The sequence below is a fragment of the Solea solea genome, chromosome 2 (genome assembly GCF_958295425.1).
Source record: "Solea solea chromosome 2, fSolSol10.1, whole genome shotgun sequence".
In the NCBI taxonomy this organism is placed as follows: Eukaryota; Metazoa; Chordata; class Actinopteri; order Pleuronectiformes; family Soleidae; genus Solea; species Solea solea.
Genome location: NC_081135.1, coordinates 23,996,933 through 24,018,644, shown reverse-complemented (window position 1 = coordinate 24,018,644; position 21,712 = coordinate 23,996,933). Strand labels below are relative to the sequence as shown.

The 21,712-nt window shown below is 40.3% G+C and overlaps 1 protein-coding gene across 8 annotated transcripts in view; it reads right to left on the bottom strand.

Moving 5' to 3' along the window:
• Window positions 1-22: 22 nt before the first annotated feature.
• The window catches only part of uggt2 (UDP-glucose glycoprotein glucosyltransferase 2), a 33,992-nt gene continuing 12,302 nt past the window's right edge, over window positions 23-21,712 (bottom strand). For 7 of the 8 annotated variants that reach the window (XM_058615341.1, XM_058615295.1, XM_058615306.1 and 4 more), the window contains 19 exons: window positions 19,370-19,501; window positions 18,712-18,842; window positions 17,528-17,623; window positions 17,218-17,320; window positions 16,538-16,617; window positions 14,751-14,940; window positions 14,465-14,623; window positions 14,208-14,293; window positions 11,401-11,485; window positions 11,162-11,244; window positions 10,815-10,838; window positions 5,999-6,103; window positions 5,799-5,883; window positions 5,138-5,320; window positions 4,808-4,968; window positions 1,996-2,110; window positions 1,787-1,903; window positions 1,117-1,282; window positions 23-1,032 (listed from right to left, as the gene is read on the bottom strand). In XM_058615341.1, the coding sequence (XP_058471324.1) occupies window positions 1,022-1,032; window positions 1,117-1,282; window positions 1,787-1,903; window positions 1,996-2,110; window positions 4,808-4,968; window positions 5,138-5,320; window positions 5,799-5,883; window positions 5,999-6,103; window positions 10,815-10,838; window positions 11,162-11,244; window positions 11,401-11,485; window positions 14,208-14,293; window positions 14,465-14,623; window positions 14,751-14,940; window positions 16,538-16,617; window positions 17,218-17,320; window positions 17,528-17,623; window positions 18,712-18,842; window positions 19,370-19,501 (2,112 nt within the window). In that variant the 3' untranslated portion in view covers window positions 23-1,021. The remainder of the gene's footprint in view (window positions 1,033-1,116; window positions 1,283-1,786; window positions 1,904-1,995; window positions 2,111-4,807; window positions 4,969-5,137; window positions 5,321-5,798; window positions 5,884-5,998; window positions 6,104-10,814; window positions 10,839-11,161; window positions 11,245-11,400; window positions 11,486-14,207; window positions 14,294-14,464; window positions 14,624-14,750; window positions 14,941-16,537; window positions 16,618-17,217; window positions 17,321-17,527; window positions 17,624-18,711; window positions 18,843-19,369; window positions 19,502-21,712) is intronic. The other variant, XM_058615350.1, reaches the window with a different exon arrangement.

The window sequence follows — 21,712 nt, the reverse complement described above, 5'->3', positions numbered from 1 at the left end:
TGGACACGACAAAATAATTCAGTTTTGTATGAAACAAATTTATTTTTTTCCACCACATAAGAATATAAACAATTAGTCACAGCACAGTGGAAGATGGGTGCTATTGGACCAGAATTCCTGCAGCCATTTTTTGTATTCATTAGTCAGAAAAAGAATGCTACAGGCTTCATCGAGCAGCAACACCCATCTTATTCCTGAGACAAAACACCTGACCATTAGGGAATTTAAATACTGAATTTATTTTTTTTCTAAAAGTAACGCCAGATAATAAAAAAAAAATAAATACAAATCCTGTATTCTTCACATAAACCATGATATGTACTGTACAAATGATGATTTTTTTTTTTTTGCCTGATCAGCTGAGAAATCATATTTGATATGGTGTCAAATGACATTGTTTGCATTGCCGACATTTGATCAAACATCCATTCAACGAAAACCATGGTTGATTCAGATGTTAACTCAACAGCTACAGATATAGCCGTAAGTGAAAAATGACTTTGTTTTGGGTATTTCAGCCAACAAGAAAAATTAAGTTTTCACGTCAAAGTCAAATTAAGAATAAACATATGGGCTTTCTGAACGAGCAGCACATTAAAATGAAAGTTCCAATTTTATTTGAGATATGATTCTCGATAATGTGCCCTTTCCATGTTTATTTGCATACAATATCAGTGCAACATATGCCAACTCTTATTTCCTAATACACACACACACGCGCTGAAAGGAATGGTTTGTCTGACCTTTTTACTCTGTGTTCACTGAGGCCCGACTTTAATGCTGATAGTGCACCAGGAGTTCACAGCCGACAGAGAACACACATCACAGGTTGTGATTTTTTTTTTTGTAAGACGTATGGACTGCAGAGGCAGTTATGGCATCTCGGAAACCACTGCAGCGTCCTTGTGCAGCTGGGGACGTTAACACTCCGTGGGCTCTGCTTTAGATGAAGCTTCACAGGTGACCTGTGTGCAAAAACTGTGCTGGAACTCTTTCCTCTCCGTGATCGCGCTGGCAGACACTACAGTTCATCTGAACAGAGGGGAGGGAGAAATTTAGGATGAAATAGTGCGGAGAGTGAGAACGCTATATAAACGAATGTCTCCCTTCATTTACCTGGTATATGCTTAGAAGTGGAGGCTTTCTGTTTGTCTTTGGCTGCAATCCCCTGTTCCTGGACACCTCTCAGTAGCTGCTTTATCTCGTTGTCGTACTCGATCCATTCGGGCACAATCCTCGCCGCCGCTGTGAGCTTGGGCTCCTTGGTCTTTGGGTTATTGCACTGCAGCAGAAAAGCAAAGACAACACATCAGTCACACCAACCGGAGCCACTTTCTCCTGACGGGTCAGATCGTCATTGGCAGCGCTGTCTGTGGCAGGCATTTGAACCTAATTTGATTTCCAATTCTGTTAAAAGGATGTTAGACCATGTCTACTGTCTGAATTACCAAGTGGTGTCCAATACCGCAATGAGACAACGCCTCCTATTTCAGTCGACTGGAGCCTGCCCAGTAATTCTCTAAATTGGTTTAGGAGACTACAGGATTCCTCCTCACTTGTCTGCTCAATGCAAAGTGTCTCATGGACATTAACGGCCGGATATATAACTATATATAACCCGTATTATTCCTATTGTCAGCATGTTTCCACAGGTAAAAGAATGATCAAGAACATCACAATCTAAACAGGAGAAACAAATTGATTTCATGATTAATAATTAAGTGATTCTCAAGTGGCCTCGTTAGCTTCGCCCACATTACACGGGTCTAATTGCTCCGCGACTCACCAGGTCTATGGTCTTCGCCATGACTTTGGAGGTGTCGTCACACCACGTCTCACACCACAGCCACTCCTGAGGAAGCGACTTGATGGCCACCTGGTGGATCATGTTGTTCGGAAGATCCTTAAGAAAACAGAATCACAAATATGTTACATGACCCAAAGGTTAAAGTCTGTGTTAACGTAATGCAATTCTGTCATTTCTGACACGTGTACCTGGTCCAGGTTGGACAGACTGTTGGGATCTTGGCTCAAGGCTTGGTACTGGCCTCGTAATCTGTCGCCCGCTGCAATTTTACGGAACTTCTTCAAATCCACCACATACAGAGCGCTTGGTTGAGAGAGGAGACATGAACGGCAGGTGAGACAAAACCGCTCCGTGAAAGGGAAAGGCTTGCAGGAGTGATGTAATAAAAAAACCCAGACACGCTCAAATGATTGTACCCAACATAGCATGCTAATATACCCCATGATGTAGACTGTTTATTTTCACTTAACACTTATTAAGTTTAAGTCTGCCAGTGGGAAATTCACTACCTTATGTTTTCCCTGTGCTCACTGATATGGATCAACTCTCACCCTTCCTGATGTTATGCCACAGAGCTGAGCAGCAGCAGCAGCAGCACACTGGCATCACTCCCAAATCTCTATGCTTCAGACCTTTCCCCCCCCCCATATTATCATGATCAGACAGAGGGAAAGAAAGAAAGAAAGTTATCCTGTCAGTTCTGTGTTGAGCTCCTGGCTGCCACCTGCTGAGTCAGCACACTGACAGAAGTCTGGCTTAATATACAAAGCAAAACAAAACAAAAAACACTTTTTTGCTCCTATTTTCCATGAATTTTGGTCAAAGATGTAAGATTTCCAATGTGCAAACAAAAGGCTTATTTCTCTCAAATTTTGTTTACACCGTTACTACGATAATCCAATCATCTGGCAGGCGAGACATATTGCACAGGTGTTCCGGGTTTGCTCACGGTACAAGGCAGTTTATCTTAAAGAAACACTTTAACCAAAGCTTAATTAACCATTTAACACCTGACCCTCAACATTTTTTTTTTTGCTTATTTTAACCATAAAAGGACCAGAAAATGTCCTTTATCCCATTTTTTCCAGAATAACATTTAATATCTGGCAGTTCTTTATAATTTACTGTATGTTGAATCAGTGTTTCCCAACCTGGTCTTCAGGGAACACTGCCCGCTCCAACACACCTGATTCAGATGAACAGCTCGTTACCAGGCTTCTGCTTGTTGACGAGCTGTTGATCTGAATCAGGTGTGTTGGAGCGGGCAGTGTTCCCTGAGGACCAGGGTTGGGAAACACTGTGTTAAAATACTGTATTATTTTATTGAGATTTGTTTGAGTCTTTGTCTTAATGTCCGAAAACAGGCCAAAAAATTGAAACTTATGGACAGGCACAGTTTTCCAACGCTCTCCTCTCTCGCGACAAAGACGCTGATATCCGGCTTCCTGCAGGTAAAATCACCATAATAACCACACGTTGGCTTTGACTTGCAACTGTCTCAGCTTTCAGAAACTGTTTTTTTTTCCTCATAGCACAAACGTTGCGTAATTACAGTAAAGCAAATGTGTCGTCTGCGATACACTTGGTGTTAAAAGGTTAAAGGCACTTTTGAGGAGGGGGGAGGGCAGAGATCCTGTCAGTATCTGGTACAACTATAAACCACTTGCCTCATATCGTGTGACACATCTTATTGGCATAGCGTTGATCAGGTTATTTACTGAGGCCAATACAAGGTCGGTCAATTCCTTATAAACGGCACTGCAAACATTGGCAGGACTTGGAACCTGCTGTCGTACTCTGAAGCGTCAGCTTCGCTAAGCTGAGCTTCCTGGACAGTTTCTGCCTCCCTGCAAACCAAGTGTTTTATCAGCTGTCTGCGAAGCTGAGATTACACCGTCGACCACGACTGTGACGCCTGTTGCATCCATCCGTCTTCTACCGCTTTATCATCCACATTGTTGCGGAGACTTTGATCATCAGGTGAGACGACCGAGGACGGTGATGAGTTCAGTTGAAGGGCTTTATTGAAGAGTCCGCTCAGATCCGAGGAGAACTGAGACAATGCCGAACATGAACGACGAGATGGGCATCCTCTGTCATTCTGCCCGTGAATCTCAGATTTAAGGTATGTCTTTGCTGGTGCCGATCCCAGCTCCCCACGTAGGAAAGGCGGGCAGGGTACACCCTGGACAGGTCACACCTTCAGTTCACAGGTGACAGCTCAGGTGGACTTCGCTGCACTTAGTATGTCAATGACAGGCTCCCTCACAGCGTGCAGTCTCTGTGGCACAGTGTTGTGTGAAAGAGCGGCACATTTTAGAGAGCACTTTTACTCTGATCTGTCTCTCCTGCCGGGTAGATTATTTAAGGAAAACAAGTAGTGTTCACCAAGTCTTCTTCAAAAGTGTTGTGTTGATATATATATATATATATTTTTATTATTATTCTTATTTTGTTGAGTCTACTTAATCATTTTCGTTTTCAAGGGTTTAAAAACATTGTCTAATATTGATTTCTGGATTTCAGCTTGAGCAAAGGGATTTAGGGAAAATGTTTTTAGTTTGTCACAGAGCCAACCTCTGACAATTGTCGACTGAGGTGAGGTGTTAAAAATTTATTAAAGGTCTAGCGTTTCTCTGAAATTTAAAAGTCCCTGAGATTGAAGAGATAAAGATTTAAAAAATCCTGTTATTACTATACTCCCCCCCTCAGTCCTATTTTTGAAGTGTTAAGAAAAAAACGATGATGATTTTCTGAATCTAAGCCAAAGTATATTTTTATTGTGATATTTTTATTTTATTTTATTTTAAAGACCAAAAGAAACTGGGTGAAATGCCCACAGGTAAGATGGTAGCTATGGAAACACAACGTATTGAATGCTAATATTAATTACTGTATGCAGCCGCACTCATTTTAATAATAATACTGAACAACAGAATGAATTACATTGTTGTGTTGTTGGGTTGAACTATTAAAAAATAGCTAAAAAAAAAAGCATACCTGATGTGGTACTTCCTGTGTGCCAGATGTGAGGCCCAGTAGCCCGTTTTCCAGAAGCGATAGCCTTCCATCTCTCTGCGGCTGTCACAGAATGGCGTGTAGCCATAAGGAGCGCCCTCCAGATCTAAATCCCTCAGCTCCTTCAGATCAGCCCGGACAATCTGAAAGCGAGCGAGAACACCGGTGAGGACAGAGAGGATTGATGACACTGCAGCAGTGCTCAAAGTGTCCTCCTTTTGTCAAACTGAAACTGATCCAGATGAGTCTCACTTTCGCCTGGACGCTTACACATTTCTCCGACCCGTCAGAGGTGAGAGATTTGATTCTCACCTGGTCGGCGTCAACAAAGATAATCTTCTCCACAGCCAAGGGGAACAGAACATCCAAGAATAGGATCTTGTATCCCCAGATAATGCGCTGCTTCTCTGTCTGCTGGTGAAGCCACCGGGGCCACTTGTACTGCACCAATTCATACTGAAAGCCGTAAGACTCTGCCATCTGAGAGATGGTCTCCTGAAAAGTCGCCATGAAACAAAACAGCAAAGGTCAAAGACGTCAAACCCAAGAGAAGTGAATGTACATATATATACACATGTATATATATACATACACATATATATACGTGTGTGTGTATATATATATATATATATATATATATATATACACACGTGTGTGTATATATATATATACACATATACATATATATATATATATATATTTATATATGTGTGTGTATATATGTAGCGCACTATATAAATTATATAATGTACATTTAACTGCAACTTGTTTGGCATCATCTCCTTCCAGCATTTTTTTTCACTCAACGTGTCAGAGAAAGCAGTGAATTCATTTTCACCCCTATCACTCAAGGACCTGAGAACACATACCTTCACAAAAGGAGAGGAAAAAAAAAAAAACAACGACCGACTGCTATTTTCTTCATTTACAAAAACTCTGGGATCATATCTCTATGAACAAGTCAGTGAAGTACCTTGAAAGATGGCGATAGGTAATTCTTCAGGAACCAGAACTTGACAGGTGTTTTAGTATGTCGAAGGACAGACAGCATCATTATTCTGAAAAAGAGATAGAAAGATTGAGAGGTGAGTCTTGGGATCAGGGCTGAAAGGAAATGTAATGTGTGTGTGGGACGTGTGAAGCGAGCGTGCTTGTGAACTCGCAGAGACTCACCTAAGAAAGCGCTCATACAGATGGCCCGAGGCAACAGAGAATATGTTTAGAACATCTTCTTTCTTCTTCTCTCCAGCATCCTTCTTGGAGCCACCACCTGTGATGCTGTAAATGACACCGTTGTGTACGTGAGGCAGTTGCGCTTTGACTGATGCCCTTTCCACCCACATTGTGACAGAAAATCAGAAACTGAGCCAAAAGTCACCATGCTTTTGTAAAGCCGGGGGTTTTATCAGTGATGCCTCCCAACAGAAAACATTTTCACACAGACCATGCATCACTGCTCTACGGAGCTGAAATAATCAATAACACATTAGTACAGACACGGTGAAGACAGCTGTTACATTTACGACTCCTTCGGTTTACATACCTCAAAACTTATTACAGTGTATAATCCAGGTTGAAGAATAAGGATTTTATTTTGGTATCAGATCATTTAACAGCTTATCACAGATACTGTGTTTTTTTTTCTATTTTTGTGACAGCAGAAATTAAATGTTATGAAATATGGAAAATTAAAAATGGTATGTTAATTATTAGTAACAACCATGCCTAACAATAATCAGTGTATCTCATTCCATTTAAAAAGCAGTGGCACCATGAGGTGTGATGATGTAAAAAGTCTGGAGGAATGTTAACGCTTTCATTTCTCTGTTTTTTAAGATATAGCAAGACATTGCTGTTGCCCTGGCAACGTGATGTCACTGGGATGGACTGGAAGTGCTCTACACGGAGCTTATCCTATGGATTATTATTATTTCCAACTCAGTTCATTTACACAGCCAAAAAACAAGCATGGTGTCATTTATCATGCAAAATGGCCGTTTTACAGAGAGAAAGAAACCGAGAATAAAGTAAAATAAAAAAACAGAGAAATTAATTATCATAAATCATTCTAAAGCGTGCTTATTTTTGAAATTCTGACGTTATGATGCTCATCTCTTCTTGGTTGTATTCTGCATCTCAGTGTCGTAAACTCAAGGGGCGAGGTCTCGAAACCATGAATTACATTGGGGTATGGTATTCAAATTACAATCATTTTCAGATGCAGCATTTGTCTCAGGCTGATCAGGTGTACACCAGGATTGGGTGAATCACACATGAGACTTGGCGTACCGTGATATTTACACCTGAATCTGCACCAGTTTCTATGCAAGTTTGATAAATGAGGAAAGAGAAAGGAGACAGTGCAACAGCTCCTGCGTTTGAAAAAAGTGGGAGTCTGGGACAATGAGCCTCGCACTGATTAGAGAATGAAGAGAGCAATGAGAGAGTGACTGTACCAGGGATGCAAGCATGGACTAAAATAGCCAATGGCGAAATATGAATGCAGTAGCTGGTATTTGAGAGGCAGTAGATATGCCAATTTATATCGCAACATGTATCATTTCAATACTAAACACTAACTGTGACCATTTCCACCTGGATCAACAAGTAACATTACTAGATACCCATATACACTGGTTGCCACCTGAAAAAAGTGTTTAGTTGCACTTAAAGGGAGTCATATAAGGTTAAATATTGTATCTCTGCTATACTGAAACTCCTCTCTTAACCGCGGGTTCTCACACTGGTGGCCTGGACTGGGAGCGGCCCCATATCCAAAAACGCAGAGAAAGATGAGGAAAACATTACAAAACAGTAAAAACAAAGGTACTACGTGAATTATTTGTCCGGGACTAAAATAGATGTCCTCAAAAGAGATCAGCCATGGAGCATCACTTACCAAAGTGGTTAATACCAAGCTGCGGGTGTACCAGACAACAAACCATGGAAAAAACAAACAGCCATAACTCTTTACACGGTCTATGTATGTATGTATATACATACAATGCGATTTAGATTTTAATTTTTCAACCTTAGTCTGCACAGTAGTGCCCATCAAGTCAGTCCTGTATTAACCGAAGACAATTTTATCCATTATCCAAGGGACACTCTACACATGTGAACATAACAACATGCCCCGACCATTGTTAAAGAGCTGCGGCTCATGATGCAAGGCACATTTAGTGGACAGAAATCAGGACTCGTGCTGGAGGGCAGATGTGTCTGCAGTCAAACTGTGTGTCCTTGTCTGAAAAAGACTGCAGATGAGGAAAGAGACTCTCTCCCACATTCAATCAGCCACAGCCATGGCCCCCTCGAGGCTCCAGGAAGACACCAGTGAGTGAGAGGGAGGCGTGAAGGGAGGAGAGGGAGCATAATGTTTTTTCTCTGCGTGTCCTCTAAAACCAGCTCTGACACACGTACAGTAGTCTGACTGGTAAGCATAAACAGAAATTCAATGAGGGGCCAGGACTATCAGCTGCACTGCACTGCGCTCCCTCACCGATCAGTTGGCTTCAGGAATGTCGCTGCATATGTGTGTGGGCTTTGCGTATACCAACTGTCTGCCATTACTAAACCATTTTCAGGGCCTCCAGCACAATAGTGGAGACCCCCAAATAAAGCAGCGTTGGAGGATCGGGTGAGCCCATTTGGTTGACTCACTCTGGACTTTAAACAAGACCTTTCACTGTCTGTGTGGAGATCATAAAAAAAAATCAACATCAAGCTGGGTCCCAGAGGGAAGACGAAGAGACTAAAAGAGATAGGAAGGAAACCATGACTCTATATATGCCGTTTGACCCAAAGTATGGTCCAAAATTCATACACCAAAAAAACGTCCAAAACCTTAAAGCAAAAACGCCTTTAGAGTAGATGCACGACTAGAGGAAAAGTTTGCTCACAGATCTGGTCACAGCATCACAAGTGTAGAATGGTACAAAGAAACTTTGTCAAATCAGGTCATAAATAAGCATCAGACTGCACAGAGCAAATTATGAGTTGAGAGTTCTGCAGGCTGAGCATAGCAAGAAAGGACAACTTCCCTTCATCTTCTCACAACCAAAGACAAAAGAGGAGAGAAAAAAAAACACAACAGAGAGAACCAAACAAAGAACAAAGACGTAAGAAAAGAGGAGACTATTTTCAGTCAGGATTATTCATGCACTACCGAAATTATACTGCCATTAAAAGTGAAACTACTCCGTCACTTATAGTTACCGATGCTTCATAAGAGATGGTTTCACCTCAATAATTCTCTAAAGGTGTTAGATCAATACATGGCCTTCAGTCCTGCCTTTGATTTAGAATCCCTCAAAGCATGCAAATGAAGTGATGAGCAGAACATTATCTTTACTTGCAAACCAGCAACATTGTTGGAGATCACAGTCCAAGGTCTTTACAGTGTCTTTGCTCAACCATGCAGCACTTATTTTCAGCATATCATTTATTCTATTGTACATTTATTTCAGTGTTGCATGATAGAGTTCTTTTTGTCTTAATGAGGAAAATATTTTCTTCTTCCTGAGGGCTTTACAGTAAAACAAGCAAATATGTTGTATTGGTGAGAGAGATGAGATTAAGTTTGCATCAGTGCTTTCCTTCGGTCTGTCTTGGTGGTTATTCCTAACTTGAGCTGAGACTAGCTGCCACAGCATCATTGTATTAGCACAAATAAGCAGAGGGTAGCATTTTTTTTTTTTGCTTAAAAAAGGGATGAGTGGCTTCCATGTGTTCAGATTTACAAAGTCTTGTTTAGTAAGGAAGATATACTGAAATCATGACAAAACAAAGTACTCTCTTCTCTCTCAATGCAGTCAAATGTAAGTTAATATTAGATTCATACATCATGGGCACTTAATGAGCTTTTATGTCTCTTGAAACCATCTTATTCAACCGCTTGTTTAGCCTTTTAATGTTTAATGTATTTTTATTACTCAAATCCAAGCACACCATGGGAAATGATGCTAAAAATTGCATTCAATTATAAATCTTATCACCTATCTATCAAAACACTGTAAGCTTCTTATCTTGTCCCGGCCAAGGCTGATGTAGGCTACACAGGTGAGCGCAAATGTTGCCCTGGAGGGATTTATAATCCTCTCAGCTTGTTCCGACTCTGCCTCAGGGTATGCTCTCTACCTGATTAAGACGAGAGTACCTCTACAGTACATGCAGAGGAAGCATCCTGATCACACAGTCAAACCACCTGATTAGCTTTGTTCATGAAGCGATTCAACTATGAGCTCCACGCTTTGTCTGAGAGGGTGAGAATACAGACACACCATACAGAGACAGAATGATTCGCAGCAACAGCAGTATATTCCTAAACACCCTAATATCGTAACACGATCATAGCCGCTCCAGTGCTCACAAAAGACATGTCATGTTGTGGGTGAATAAACTCAGAAACCATTCAATCTCTCACATCCCTTCATTACTGGTGTCTTCATATGGCAACACCTGCCAATTTACCGCAATCTTTCATCACTGTCATGATCTCTATTCACACGCTTATGAACAGTATATGCCTGGCATGAAAACTTTGAACAGAACTTTAAGTTCCAAGGTGATGTCTCAAACGGAAACTCAAATAAGGCAAAATACTTTAAATTCTTGTTCCGCACATGGGCACAGAATTTATACTTTTTACCTGCAGTATCACAACGCACATATTTGAACTTGAAACCTATAGTTGTATACATGTATGTATGTACCTGGTCAATGAACATTGTGTTTAAGTATCTATACATGTATGTGATGTAGTTTTAAAAAGATGGAAACGTGAAAACATTAATAAATTATTAAAAAAAACGAAAATATCTTGTTTAAGCATAGTACCACAATAACACCATATTGTGTTTAAAAAGAAAACGCAATTCTGATTAGCACAGTGGCTGAAAACAAACACCAATAAACACTGCATGCTAATGAGTATGACAAAAAAAAAAAGGATTTAGAGGTGTTACATGGTTGCAGCAACACTGCCTACCTTTTCTCAAAAGTGCTCCAAACACTTCATACAGCAAGCATTAAGTGAGGAGACAGGATCACACAGTTAGGAAGTGCTGGGCGGAGGGGGACACACACAAATGCACACATACCTACAGAAGCACATATTTTTTGCAAGACTAGATCTTACAGCATAATATCGCAGTCTGGATCCAGGGGAGGAAAAAGATCTCCTGAAACCGTAACGTATGATTGACAAACATAAGGCGCATAAACAAACCCACCAATCAATGTGCTCACTGTTGTTACAGTCACTCAGCTGTGGAAGGATTTTAAATCTACTAAAACCAAAACAGATGTTTGTTGTACATGAAACAGATTGCATACCTGGCTATGGAGTCCCATATGCCTTTACTTTCACTCGTTTCACTTAAAAGATCTTCGTTGATTTTATCAGCCTTTTTCTGCACCTACAACAAGAAAGGAGACACCAAAACCATGATTGATTGATGGCTGATTTTATGCGTGACTGTAAAATCATCGCAGCATTCTTTATTTCTGACCTGTAAATGACATGAGCATGTTACTCTAAGTCTAATAGTACGGAAAGTATGAAACACACTCACTCTGACTTTGATAATCTTACTGTGGAAACTGTTCAGCACAACTATAACGTCACCAGCATCTGCAGGGGAATCAGTTCCATCGTGTCTGAAAAAAGAGTGAGATTGCAGCTGGTTAGTCTAACAAAGAAGAAGAACCACCTGTATAAATAAAAAAAAATTTTTTAAATGATCACCTGTGGAAAAAAGTATTAAATTGCAAGCAATTCAATTTTATTACAAACCATTTCACTTTTAGCAATCTACCAATTTCACTACTGCTTAAATAATTCAGCCTAATTAATCTATAACCTTGCTAAAAACAACAACAAATAAATCCATAATAGATTAATCTTAACAAGCACCAATTACCATCCACGCACTTGGCTATGAATAATAAGTGCCATCACTTTTTTTAAAGGCATGTCCGGTGTCCAGTTAATACTGTTATCCCACTTCATACAACATTTAATTAAACAGAAAATTACATTTTGTGAACAACAGAGTAGAGCTAAATGCACACACATAATATCTCCTATTTATATAACAGAAAGAAATTGTTGGAGATATATGCGGAATGTTACTTTAGGGCCTTCAAACCTTCAGTGTACGTATCTGATTGACAGAGAAAAACACTTTACAACATACTGACATTTTTTGCCTAGGAAAGAATGAAAGAATACACACTACAGACTGCTCCCTGAGGGAGACAACAGCAGCTAATAGACACAGCACTGACAGAGTGAGAGCACACACTTAAAAGCGAATACTGGGACAGCTGCCAGGGCCACACTCTGACCATATTCATTACCCTCCATCACCATTAAGAATCACCTTACCATTATTTTATCCATCACTACTTCCCAGTCATGCTGTATATACTGGTAGATTTAATGAGGGAGTCTGTAGAGTATTGACTGTATAACACTGGCCTTACACTGTAATTGTTTTCGGACTGATCTGTCCGGTCGTGAATGTGTTTGGCAGGCAGGATCTGCACGGTCTGCTGGTGAAACACCAGAGAGCAAACTTTAGGCAGAGATGAGCAATAGACTATGATGCACAGCAAGCCATTACAACCACAATGCTTACTAAAGGCAAAAAGCTAACCTTATCACTATGATAAATGCTCCCTTCTCATGTGGCCATAAATGCATCCCACTTTGCTCAAGTGTTGCTTGTGCTTTGCCCACCCTGCTGTCACTGGTGCAACTCAGCCTTTAGGGCTTGTGTTAGAAGCACCAGAGATCAATCTGTATCCATGCACTGAGGAGAGGAGAGCTGGCTGTCTCATTCATCGCTGTCAGGGTGAGGCACAGTGGTAGCGCAAGGTGCATGAGGAAAATGCAGGCTCTGGGACTGGAGAGAACGGACACTCCCACTAGGTGCTGATCGGCCACCTAACCAGAGCAGAGTGCCGCTAACCACAAGAATAATGACACTGTCGAGTTGAAAAATGACATCACCTCTTAGCTTCACCTGGAGGATTGGGGAATAAATCTTGGTTGTCTGATATGATTCCAGGGGAACCAAGGGCTGTATGTGTCCTAAATCTTATGGATATCGAGAAAGGATAATGTCTGATTGTCGGGACATCCAGGATAGTGTCTGTCTTCGTCTCACATATACTGTATAATTGGGATGATTATTGCTTGAATGTGAGGGATTATTGATCTGTTGTTATATTAAACAGAAATGATCTGATACTAGAGGTGAGCGAGATATATCGTCTAAGATAACTAAGAAGTATTTAAATTGGCAAAAACCGATGAAATATGTACAGAAACTCAGAGAGGGCCTCCTTGCTGAGCAGGATTCAGTGTCACATGACCACTCGTGGGCCTACGTGATCACACGATCCCATTCCCCCTGCCACATGCTAGCCGCTTGTGGTTATGCTAATAGGGAGAAAACATGGAGACACCTGCCCCCAAAATTCTTTGAAATAGTTGTATTTGCTCTTGCTTGTATGCTGTACAATTTACCTTACAGCAGAGCATCTGAATGTTTAATAATATCCTATTTTAAAGGATATCTACAATATCGAGACATTATTTTTTGGCCATATCACTCACCCTATCCTATAAGATTACATTTCCTCTTAAACAGGAATTTGATGTGTTTTAGAGCAGAGTAGAAAGTACCACAGTAAAGTTTTGAGTCACAGCAAAAATGCGTTGAGAAGCGCAGAAGCCTAACAGCTCAGGTGCATACTGCATAACTGCAAAGTCCACAGTTTGTGTCCAGATGGGGGAATCTGAATTGCACAACATTACTTTCTCATGTTTCCTGTTCATCTCTGTACGAACTTTAAAATATCTAGAAAAATAAATGAAACTTCTTTTTTTTTAGAAAATGTATCAAACCAAAGCACAATACATGCTTTATTCATCAGGAGAAATTAAATAACACCAACACACTCTGACTAGTATATACGCAGCCTTTGACATCTACACTGCCCTAACTAAAACACATTCCGCAGCTGAAATTCAGTCGGAGGTGGATGGCAAGGAAGGTGACCAGCTGAATCATTCCTGCACTCTGTCTTTTCTTTAATAGCATCCTTTTCCTCCTATCTGTCTCTCTCCCCACTGTGCTGAGCAGAACTCCCTGCATTCATCAAAACCTTGAGCTGCTAGTGCCAGCAGCTCTCCATGTTACCATAGTGATCAGTTACTGTACATACCTACTGGTATAGAAAAAAGAGGTAACTGAGAGCAACCTTGAAGCTGAGCTGCTGATGAAGTCTGTTAAATAGTATCATCATCCATCTAAGTGTTTTCTGTAAAGGATGAGATGGAATGGGACAGGACTCCTAGGAAAATACTCACGCGAGAACCTGATAGATGTCCTCTGATCTCCCTTTTCGTAACTTCAGGATCCAAGCACCAGGATTGGCTTTCAGCTGGAAATATCCCTGTTATTGTATTGTTGAAAAATTTATAGTAAGAACACAATTCACACTTGTTTTCTCAAACCTGACACCAGACATTTCTTTACTACTGTAATTAACTGCTATACACACGATGTAAAAAAAAAACAAAAAACTGTCTTGGTAATACTGGTATAAAAGGGAGCGATTGCTGACCAGGTTAGCCATGACAATAGTGTCATACATGAGTGGGTCTCGACTCATGCCCAGTGTAAACTGGAGTCCACGGGGAGGCTGGCCAGTTGACAGGTCAAAGCAGTGACCCTCCAGCAAAAGGTGCTCCAGTTCATACTCTGCCATCACAACCCCATTCACCTGGAGCAAAACCACAAATTGCACAATGACAAATCAGTGGGGAAATGATAGAGAGGAAATACTTCAAACCTACCTAAGGGGTGAAACGAATAGGAACTAAGTACTGAATATAAGAGTAGGATACTACCTCCTGCAGGTGGATGTTGTCCAAGTCATGAGGACTGCGCACTGCCTGCACCATCCAGCTCTCTGGTGTGATCATATTAAGGGTGAGAAGTGGAGATTCTGGGAGGTCCATAAAGCGAGCAACCGGTCCTGGAGACACTGTGTCATTGGCTAAGAAAAGCACATCCGACTCCAAGACAAAGCGGTAAAAGCTGCAGAGACGATCAAAATATAAATGTTTGCCAATGAATTGCACTTGAGCAACATATTTCAAAATGGTTTCCACAAATTGACGAGGCCTGAAATGTTGGGTATGTTGCAGAACTTCTTCCTAACAAACAGCAAAATGAATACAAGTTGGACAAGTCTTTCTGGATCAGGAGATGTGCCCTTTAATGACAGTTATAAAATCTCTTCAAAGAGGGGGATTTAATACTGCCAGTGTTCCCTATCAGCCAGTAAAAGAAATAAGTGCAACAGTCTGTGCAACAAAATTGCTCTCTGTACTCATTATATAACTATAACTAGAGTTGTTGAAAAAGCCAGCTCCAGGCTAATGTTTATGCTAATTGCTTTTCAGTGTGCCCTCTGACCCACAGGAGTCATAATGAGTGCAGGTAATGTGAAAGATAATAAACGGATTATCTTTTTATTTAAAATGCTCTCTTTTACTTAAATGTGCATCACTACATTGACTCACAAGGACATTTGTCAAAACTTAATTCCCACTACAACAGCCATGTTTCTGTGGCCCAGAGCAGACTGGCTAAATGGGGGTTGTTGACCGCAGGGAGAGGTGGGAGCTGCTACCGCAGCACTTGGAGGAGGTGGAGGAAAGGTTGTAGTTAAGGAGGAGGTACAGTGGGGGCCAAGTACACTGTCTTCATTCAATTGATTCTATTTTGTCAGATGAACAATTTTCCAGGAAAAGAAAAGAGCAAGAAGATGGCCTCACTATTACTGAGAGAAATATTACAGTTGACAAAATGAATTCACTGATGCAGAACTGTATCACCAAGGTTGGACTATAGGAAGGATTACCAAGGCTATAGTATGGCATCTGTTATTTAAAACTAGACATGATCATTAAGCTATTTAATGATAAAATCCTAATATTAGCTAGAATGTTTGTTTCTTAATGATATTTTGCCATTAAATAAGGGAATCCCTTCTGCAGAGGTATTATATGGTTGACAGAGTATGTACGATTTCTATTTTCTTATTTTGTATTCATATTTCTAATTAGAGTGCTTTATCTATCTCTAAAATATCATTACAACATCATTACATGCAGCTGTCTCTCAGGTATACATGAAGTGTGATGAAGGGTTGATGGATGAGGGATGCGATTTGTGAGGTTGTTTGTAGGAGTGGGTTTTTTTCAATAAGGTCAATTGCACTAGATTTTCTAAAGTGAGTGTACATTTCCATTACACCATTTTATATTGAGATACATTCAGATAACTGATTGTGTTATGGAAAAATTAAGTCAAATAAAGATAAAACACCTCAAATTACATTATGACTAACATTTACAAAGTTATGGGTGTAATGGACGGATTCAATGTTTCATTAGTTGTTGTTTTTACTGCATGACTTGAGCTGCAAAGGTGCAAGCTGTAAGCAATTTAACCAGAGATGTGAGGGGAGGCCCAAAGCAATAAGGTGGTGTTATTAAGCAGATTGCATCTGTGCAGTATAATTTAACAAAGGGATGGAGTGAGGCAGAGATGCCAAGTCTTCTGTGGACAAAGGATACACAAACAAGCCAAACAGGAAAATTTAATTACTGATGGGGCTGGAGCTTACCTCTTGAGGGGCATCTCGGACAACTTGGCCCTACAATTCATAAACACCTGCAGTCTCACATTGACCACTTGACTGAGCACCTGCAAGAGTCACAGAAGAAGAGTCCCAGGTAGACTCATATTCAGTCAACAAAATGGCTGAAGACAGCTTTCAGTTTCACTGCCCAGTATTCTTACTATACTCAAGGTTCTCAAATGACAAAACACAGACATTCTTACACAACATTTTTCATGACATAACAGTGGTCAAAAATAATGAGTTGAGCTGCCTCACTTGCAACCAGCTATGTTGCTGATATGCGGGTATTGTACTTCCTACTGCATGCTGCAGAAGACTACTGAAGAGCCTACACTGCAAACAACAGCTAGTGAAGGTGACAGTCTTGCTGGCTGCTTGAAAAAGACAGGGTGACTCATATTTCCATATATTCCCAAGTCAAATTCTTCGCCACAGCAAGCCTCCAGCAAGAAGCTGCAGACAGCCAGTGGGCTTTAGTGAAACAAAGCTAAAGAATAGGTTTCTATATAACTTCTTCAGGTCAAACAAGGATAAAAGCATAATACTTTTAGCACATAATGGATGCTTTTAAAACAATACTATCTACAGAAAATTGTATAGTATAATTTAGATTCAACACTTTAGAGAAGAAAAAGAAGTACAGAGAAAATAATGCAGCTTACAATCAACAGAGAGGACATCTTCTGTGCCTCCCTACTGAGGGGATCGACGATAGCCACCACATCATAGCACACTTCATGTTCACGTGGTGAGAGATGCAGGATACTGAGGAGGAGACCAGCACATCAGAGCGAATTCAGCAACAAAGGTTATACAACACTTATTCAGCAGAACTGCAATTCAAAAGATTTGCCTTTCTGGCCCCTTGAAATGATGGTGAAGCAAAATTTCAGATCCACTATGACAAAAAGCAGTGTGAAGCAGCAGTGCTTACACGACAGTAAATAGTAAGAAGGAAAGAAAACTGCACACCTGTGGCTGTCTTTGATAAAGTGGACATCCCTCCTGACTTCTCCTTTTGGGGCAGCAGTTAACAGGGCGTCAACTTTCATGACTAAGTCACTGGCCCTAAAGGAAAAGAGGTGTAGTAGGGTTACTCAATCACTTATCAATCATACATGTTAGGAGAGATGTCAAATAGAGCTCACACAATGTGTCGAGCTGTTAACAAGGTCGCCTCACAAATCAATGACACCTACCTATAACTGAGAGAATGACATTGCCCTCACTTTTCATACAGTATCTTCAGAATATATATTCTGACTATTCATGCTATTGATTCAAATTGAAATAGATACCATTTTGCAAATCAGTATTCTGTCAATAATATACTGAGAAAGCTTTATAAGCATGCATTTAGTATTCTGTAGAAAGCCCATTGGGGACAGATTAAGCTTTGATTCTTTTGGGGTAGGTTTTCTCTCTATGAGCTTTGCACACCTGCTGTATCTCATTCTTCCAGGCAGTTCATCTAAATGCTCTGTCAGACTGAAAAATAAGCATCTGTGAGCTGCTGTATTCAGGTATCTCTTGGCTGGGTCACTCAAAGGAAGTCAAAGCTTTGTGCCACTCCATCATTGCCTTGCCTACATGCTTGGGGACATTGTTGAGCTAAAGAGATTCATCCTTCTCTCCAGTCTGACCAGTTTCTTTCTCCCAGCCACCATGTGCATCACCACAGGGATGGTTTCATCCAGGTGCTGAGCAATGCCTGTGTCGAGCATACTGGGAGTTCTTTTAAAATGTTTGACATTAAACATGACACTCTTAATGCTCATCCTTTTGGAGGCCTTAAAACACTAAAATATTCAAAACACCACACTCCAACTGGGTTGTGATATGTGTTTCACTCTGAATGGCTCACTGGGTCATCTAGCTATGCCACCATATATGTCTGACTAAAGGAGAGCTACTGAGATGCATGTGTTTTTTTGCATGTTTTCTTACTGCATCTTTGCAGCACAGTTATGGAGTGACCATTCCATTAGAGTGACTGTTTGGTTTTTAGTCACATCCCTTTAGAGGCATTTTTGTTTACAGATCCTTAAAAACAAATAGAATATATAAAAATATGCATTAAAAGGAAACCAAAAATGTCCTGAGGGAAAGGAAAAATATGTTGTGTCAAATAAGATTGAAACGGATGCAATACATACTGCTTCGGCTTCAGCTCCATCTGTATCACTCTGGCTTTGACTTTCTCTGCAGAACCACTCAGTGTAATTTTCTCCAGCAATTGGAAATCCTCCACAGTGAATTCTTCCAGCTCCTCAAACGGACCAAGGATCTAACATGGAGAAAATAATGCAGTCAGAATATGAATTTTCCAATTCATTTCTCAGCATGTATTATTTACTACTTGCCAAAGGGAAGTTAAATGTAATGTTATTGTAATGTTTTCTCCACTTAAAGTCATGGCAGTCAGTGGTGTGGCTTCTTCCTTTCTATTTTGGGAGTAGAGCTGCACCACTGCAGCAGAGGACTGTAAAATGATATTAATTGTTACTGCCATCTCAGAGGCTAGCTTCTTTATCTGTAATTGTCAGCAACACTGCTGCTTAGACAGTACATGCACATACAGTCAGCAGATACAGAGACACATACACAAACACACACACGGATGGTGCTGTTTGTGCTGCCTGTGACCTTTGAGAAACAGACGTCAAGCTGATTGGACAGTGTTAAGGAAGCACTCAGAATTCACTAGAGGGAAAAACTTCCCAAGTGCAGTAGCTAAGAGCATCTGACTCCCCTGTAGCAAACACCAACCAATGTATCCTTGCTGACAATATGTTGTATATTAAGTCCACTCACCCTGCCGTTGCTGACCACTGCCCGCTCTCCAGGACTCAGTCTCATGACATCTCGACAGAACAACTGTTGACTGCGGATAAAATCTACTTCCAAGGTGTTGAACTTTTTCTCGAAGGCATCGGCATCCATGCCCTATTGTGAGGAAAAAAAAATAAAAAATTGTCAAAGTGATGCATTGGCGTAAGGAATGATGCATGAGGCAGAGCAATTATTCACAATAACATTGATGCCTTACATCAGTGCAATCACTGCAATTTTCAAACATAAAATAATTCAGCCAGAGGAACGAGCTGTCAGAAATGCACATACGAGAAAATGAGATTAATCAATTTGTAATTAATATAACCAGCTATTAATTAAGCCTCTGCCATTTTTGTCTATAAACAAATTAGGAGTGGGAGTTTGGAGGTTTGTGGAGTCAAGTTATTAGTTTCTCTAACATTTCACTCCTCAGGAGAACAGGTGAAATACCAATAATGTCAGCACAATCCAGTCAGCAAGTCTGTCTGGCAGCCAATAATAAACTCATATCCCTTGACTCTGGGTCTCAACTCACACAGCCATCTCTTGCCTAGCTTTCTATTGCTATTTCCAGCCAATTGTCTCCCTATTGTTTAAGGCTGGTATAACTGCAGGGAAGTTTGTTATGGTTGGTCCCAAACGTAACCTGACTGTGCTGTATGACTTATCCTGATGGGAGAGATATGGGCTTTCCTGTCAGCTGATTAATGCCTGAGAATGTGTTTTCTTATGTGCAATGCTACGTGGGTGGATATTGCCCACCACAGCAAAGAGAACAGTGGTGGTTGTGAACTGCTTTCTGCAGCAGACTGACAGTCAGGCTTGGTTGAGCACATGTCGCTCACACAAAGAAAGAGTGAGCAGGAACTCGGCTACTCATCAGGTCCTCGAGACCAGATTTCCACCAGTGCTTTTTACTTAAAGATTCATTGTGGAGCAGAGCCTGCCTACTGTTAGTCCTCCTGACAGATCAAGCAGAACTTTTAGTGTGTAGACTGTTTGGCTTGATATCCACAGACAGTGGAGCATAATGCATGCTCACAGTGTATTCTGTTCAAAGAGAGGAATAAGAATTTGAAGTCATCCATCACCATTTTCTCTCCAGCTGTGTGCTTAAATCAAGAAAGCAGGGCCAGACAAATCTCTGCAAGTGGTTGTATCCAACCTTCATCTTCCGGGTGTTTACCATAATGCTTATGGATTCTTATGATACCAAATGCTACCATTCCTTCTATTTTATTAAGAAACACACATTGATACAATCAACAGGACCAAGATTAAGTCAGATAATAAAATTATAAAAAGTTCCAGTCACTTACTACATTTCACTAGATATTCCCAGGTATAGAAAATATGACAATATATATCATGAGACAATAAAAATCAGACCAGAGAGCTTTTGCTTTACTTCTCATATTCTGACAGTTATCCCTTTAAAATCGCTGCTTGAAAAGAAAGACTTTATTTAACAAACACTTCCATTCCATTTAAAAGCCCTCATTCTTTCAGTTTTTATTGAAATGTAATCACTTTAAGTTGAGTGGATGACCTTTAACGGTACAAAGGTAAATTCCTCAAAGTAAAAAAACAAAACAAATTAGTTTTGTTTAGCTTCCTTAAATGCTGTTAATTACTAAAGAAAGTGTTAGAATAATCCATTACTACACCCTCTAATGCATTAATAGGACAAAAGTGTACAGCAGGAACCAGCACTGCACAAGCATTGTGAGGAAAAGAAACAGAGGAAGATAGCCTGTTTGGTTAGAGGTTCATCCTACAGCAAGATAATGACCCAAACCATTAGAAGAAATGAAGTAAACTGTGGTTTCAAATGATGGAAGAGCAGCACAGTCTCCAGACCTAAACCCCATTAAACTGCTTTGGGAGGAACTGTACAGAAAGGGAAAGCAACAACAGCGCAACACATTCGAAGGAATGTACTTGGACAAACTCTCCAAACAACATTTCCTTTCCATTAAAAGATGTGTGAGGGTGTTTGCCTCATGAATAAATAACAAATTAGAATAGATTTCAGATTCCATGACTCGTTTGACACAATCTTGGATATTTATTTTCCAATGCTTCTATTTCAGACCACACAGAGACCTTATACTATGTAAAGTAAAACCTCGAAAACTGAAGGTGTTTGCTTTAAGCTTATTTTGATGCCTCAGTTTTCACCAACTGGATTTTCAGAATGAAAGTTTAAAATATATATCATAACATCTCACTTACTTATGTAATACTCTTTCACTGATGCCTTTACTTTGCTAAACATGAATCCTTGTACACAAAGATGTCCACACAATTTGTCTAATATTA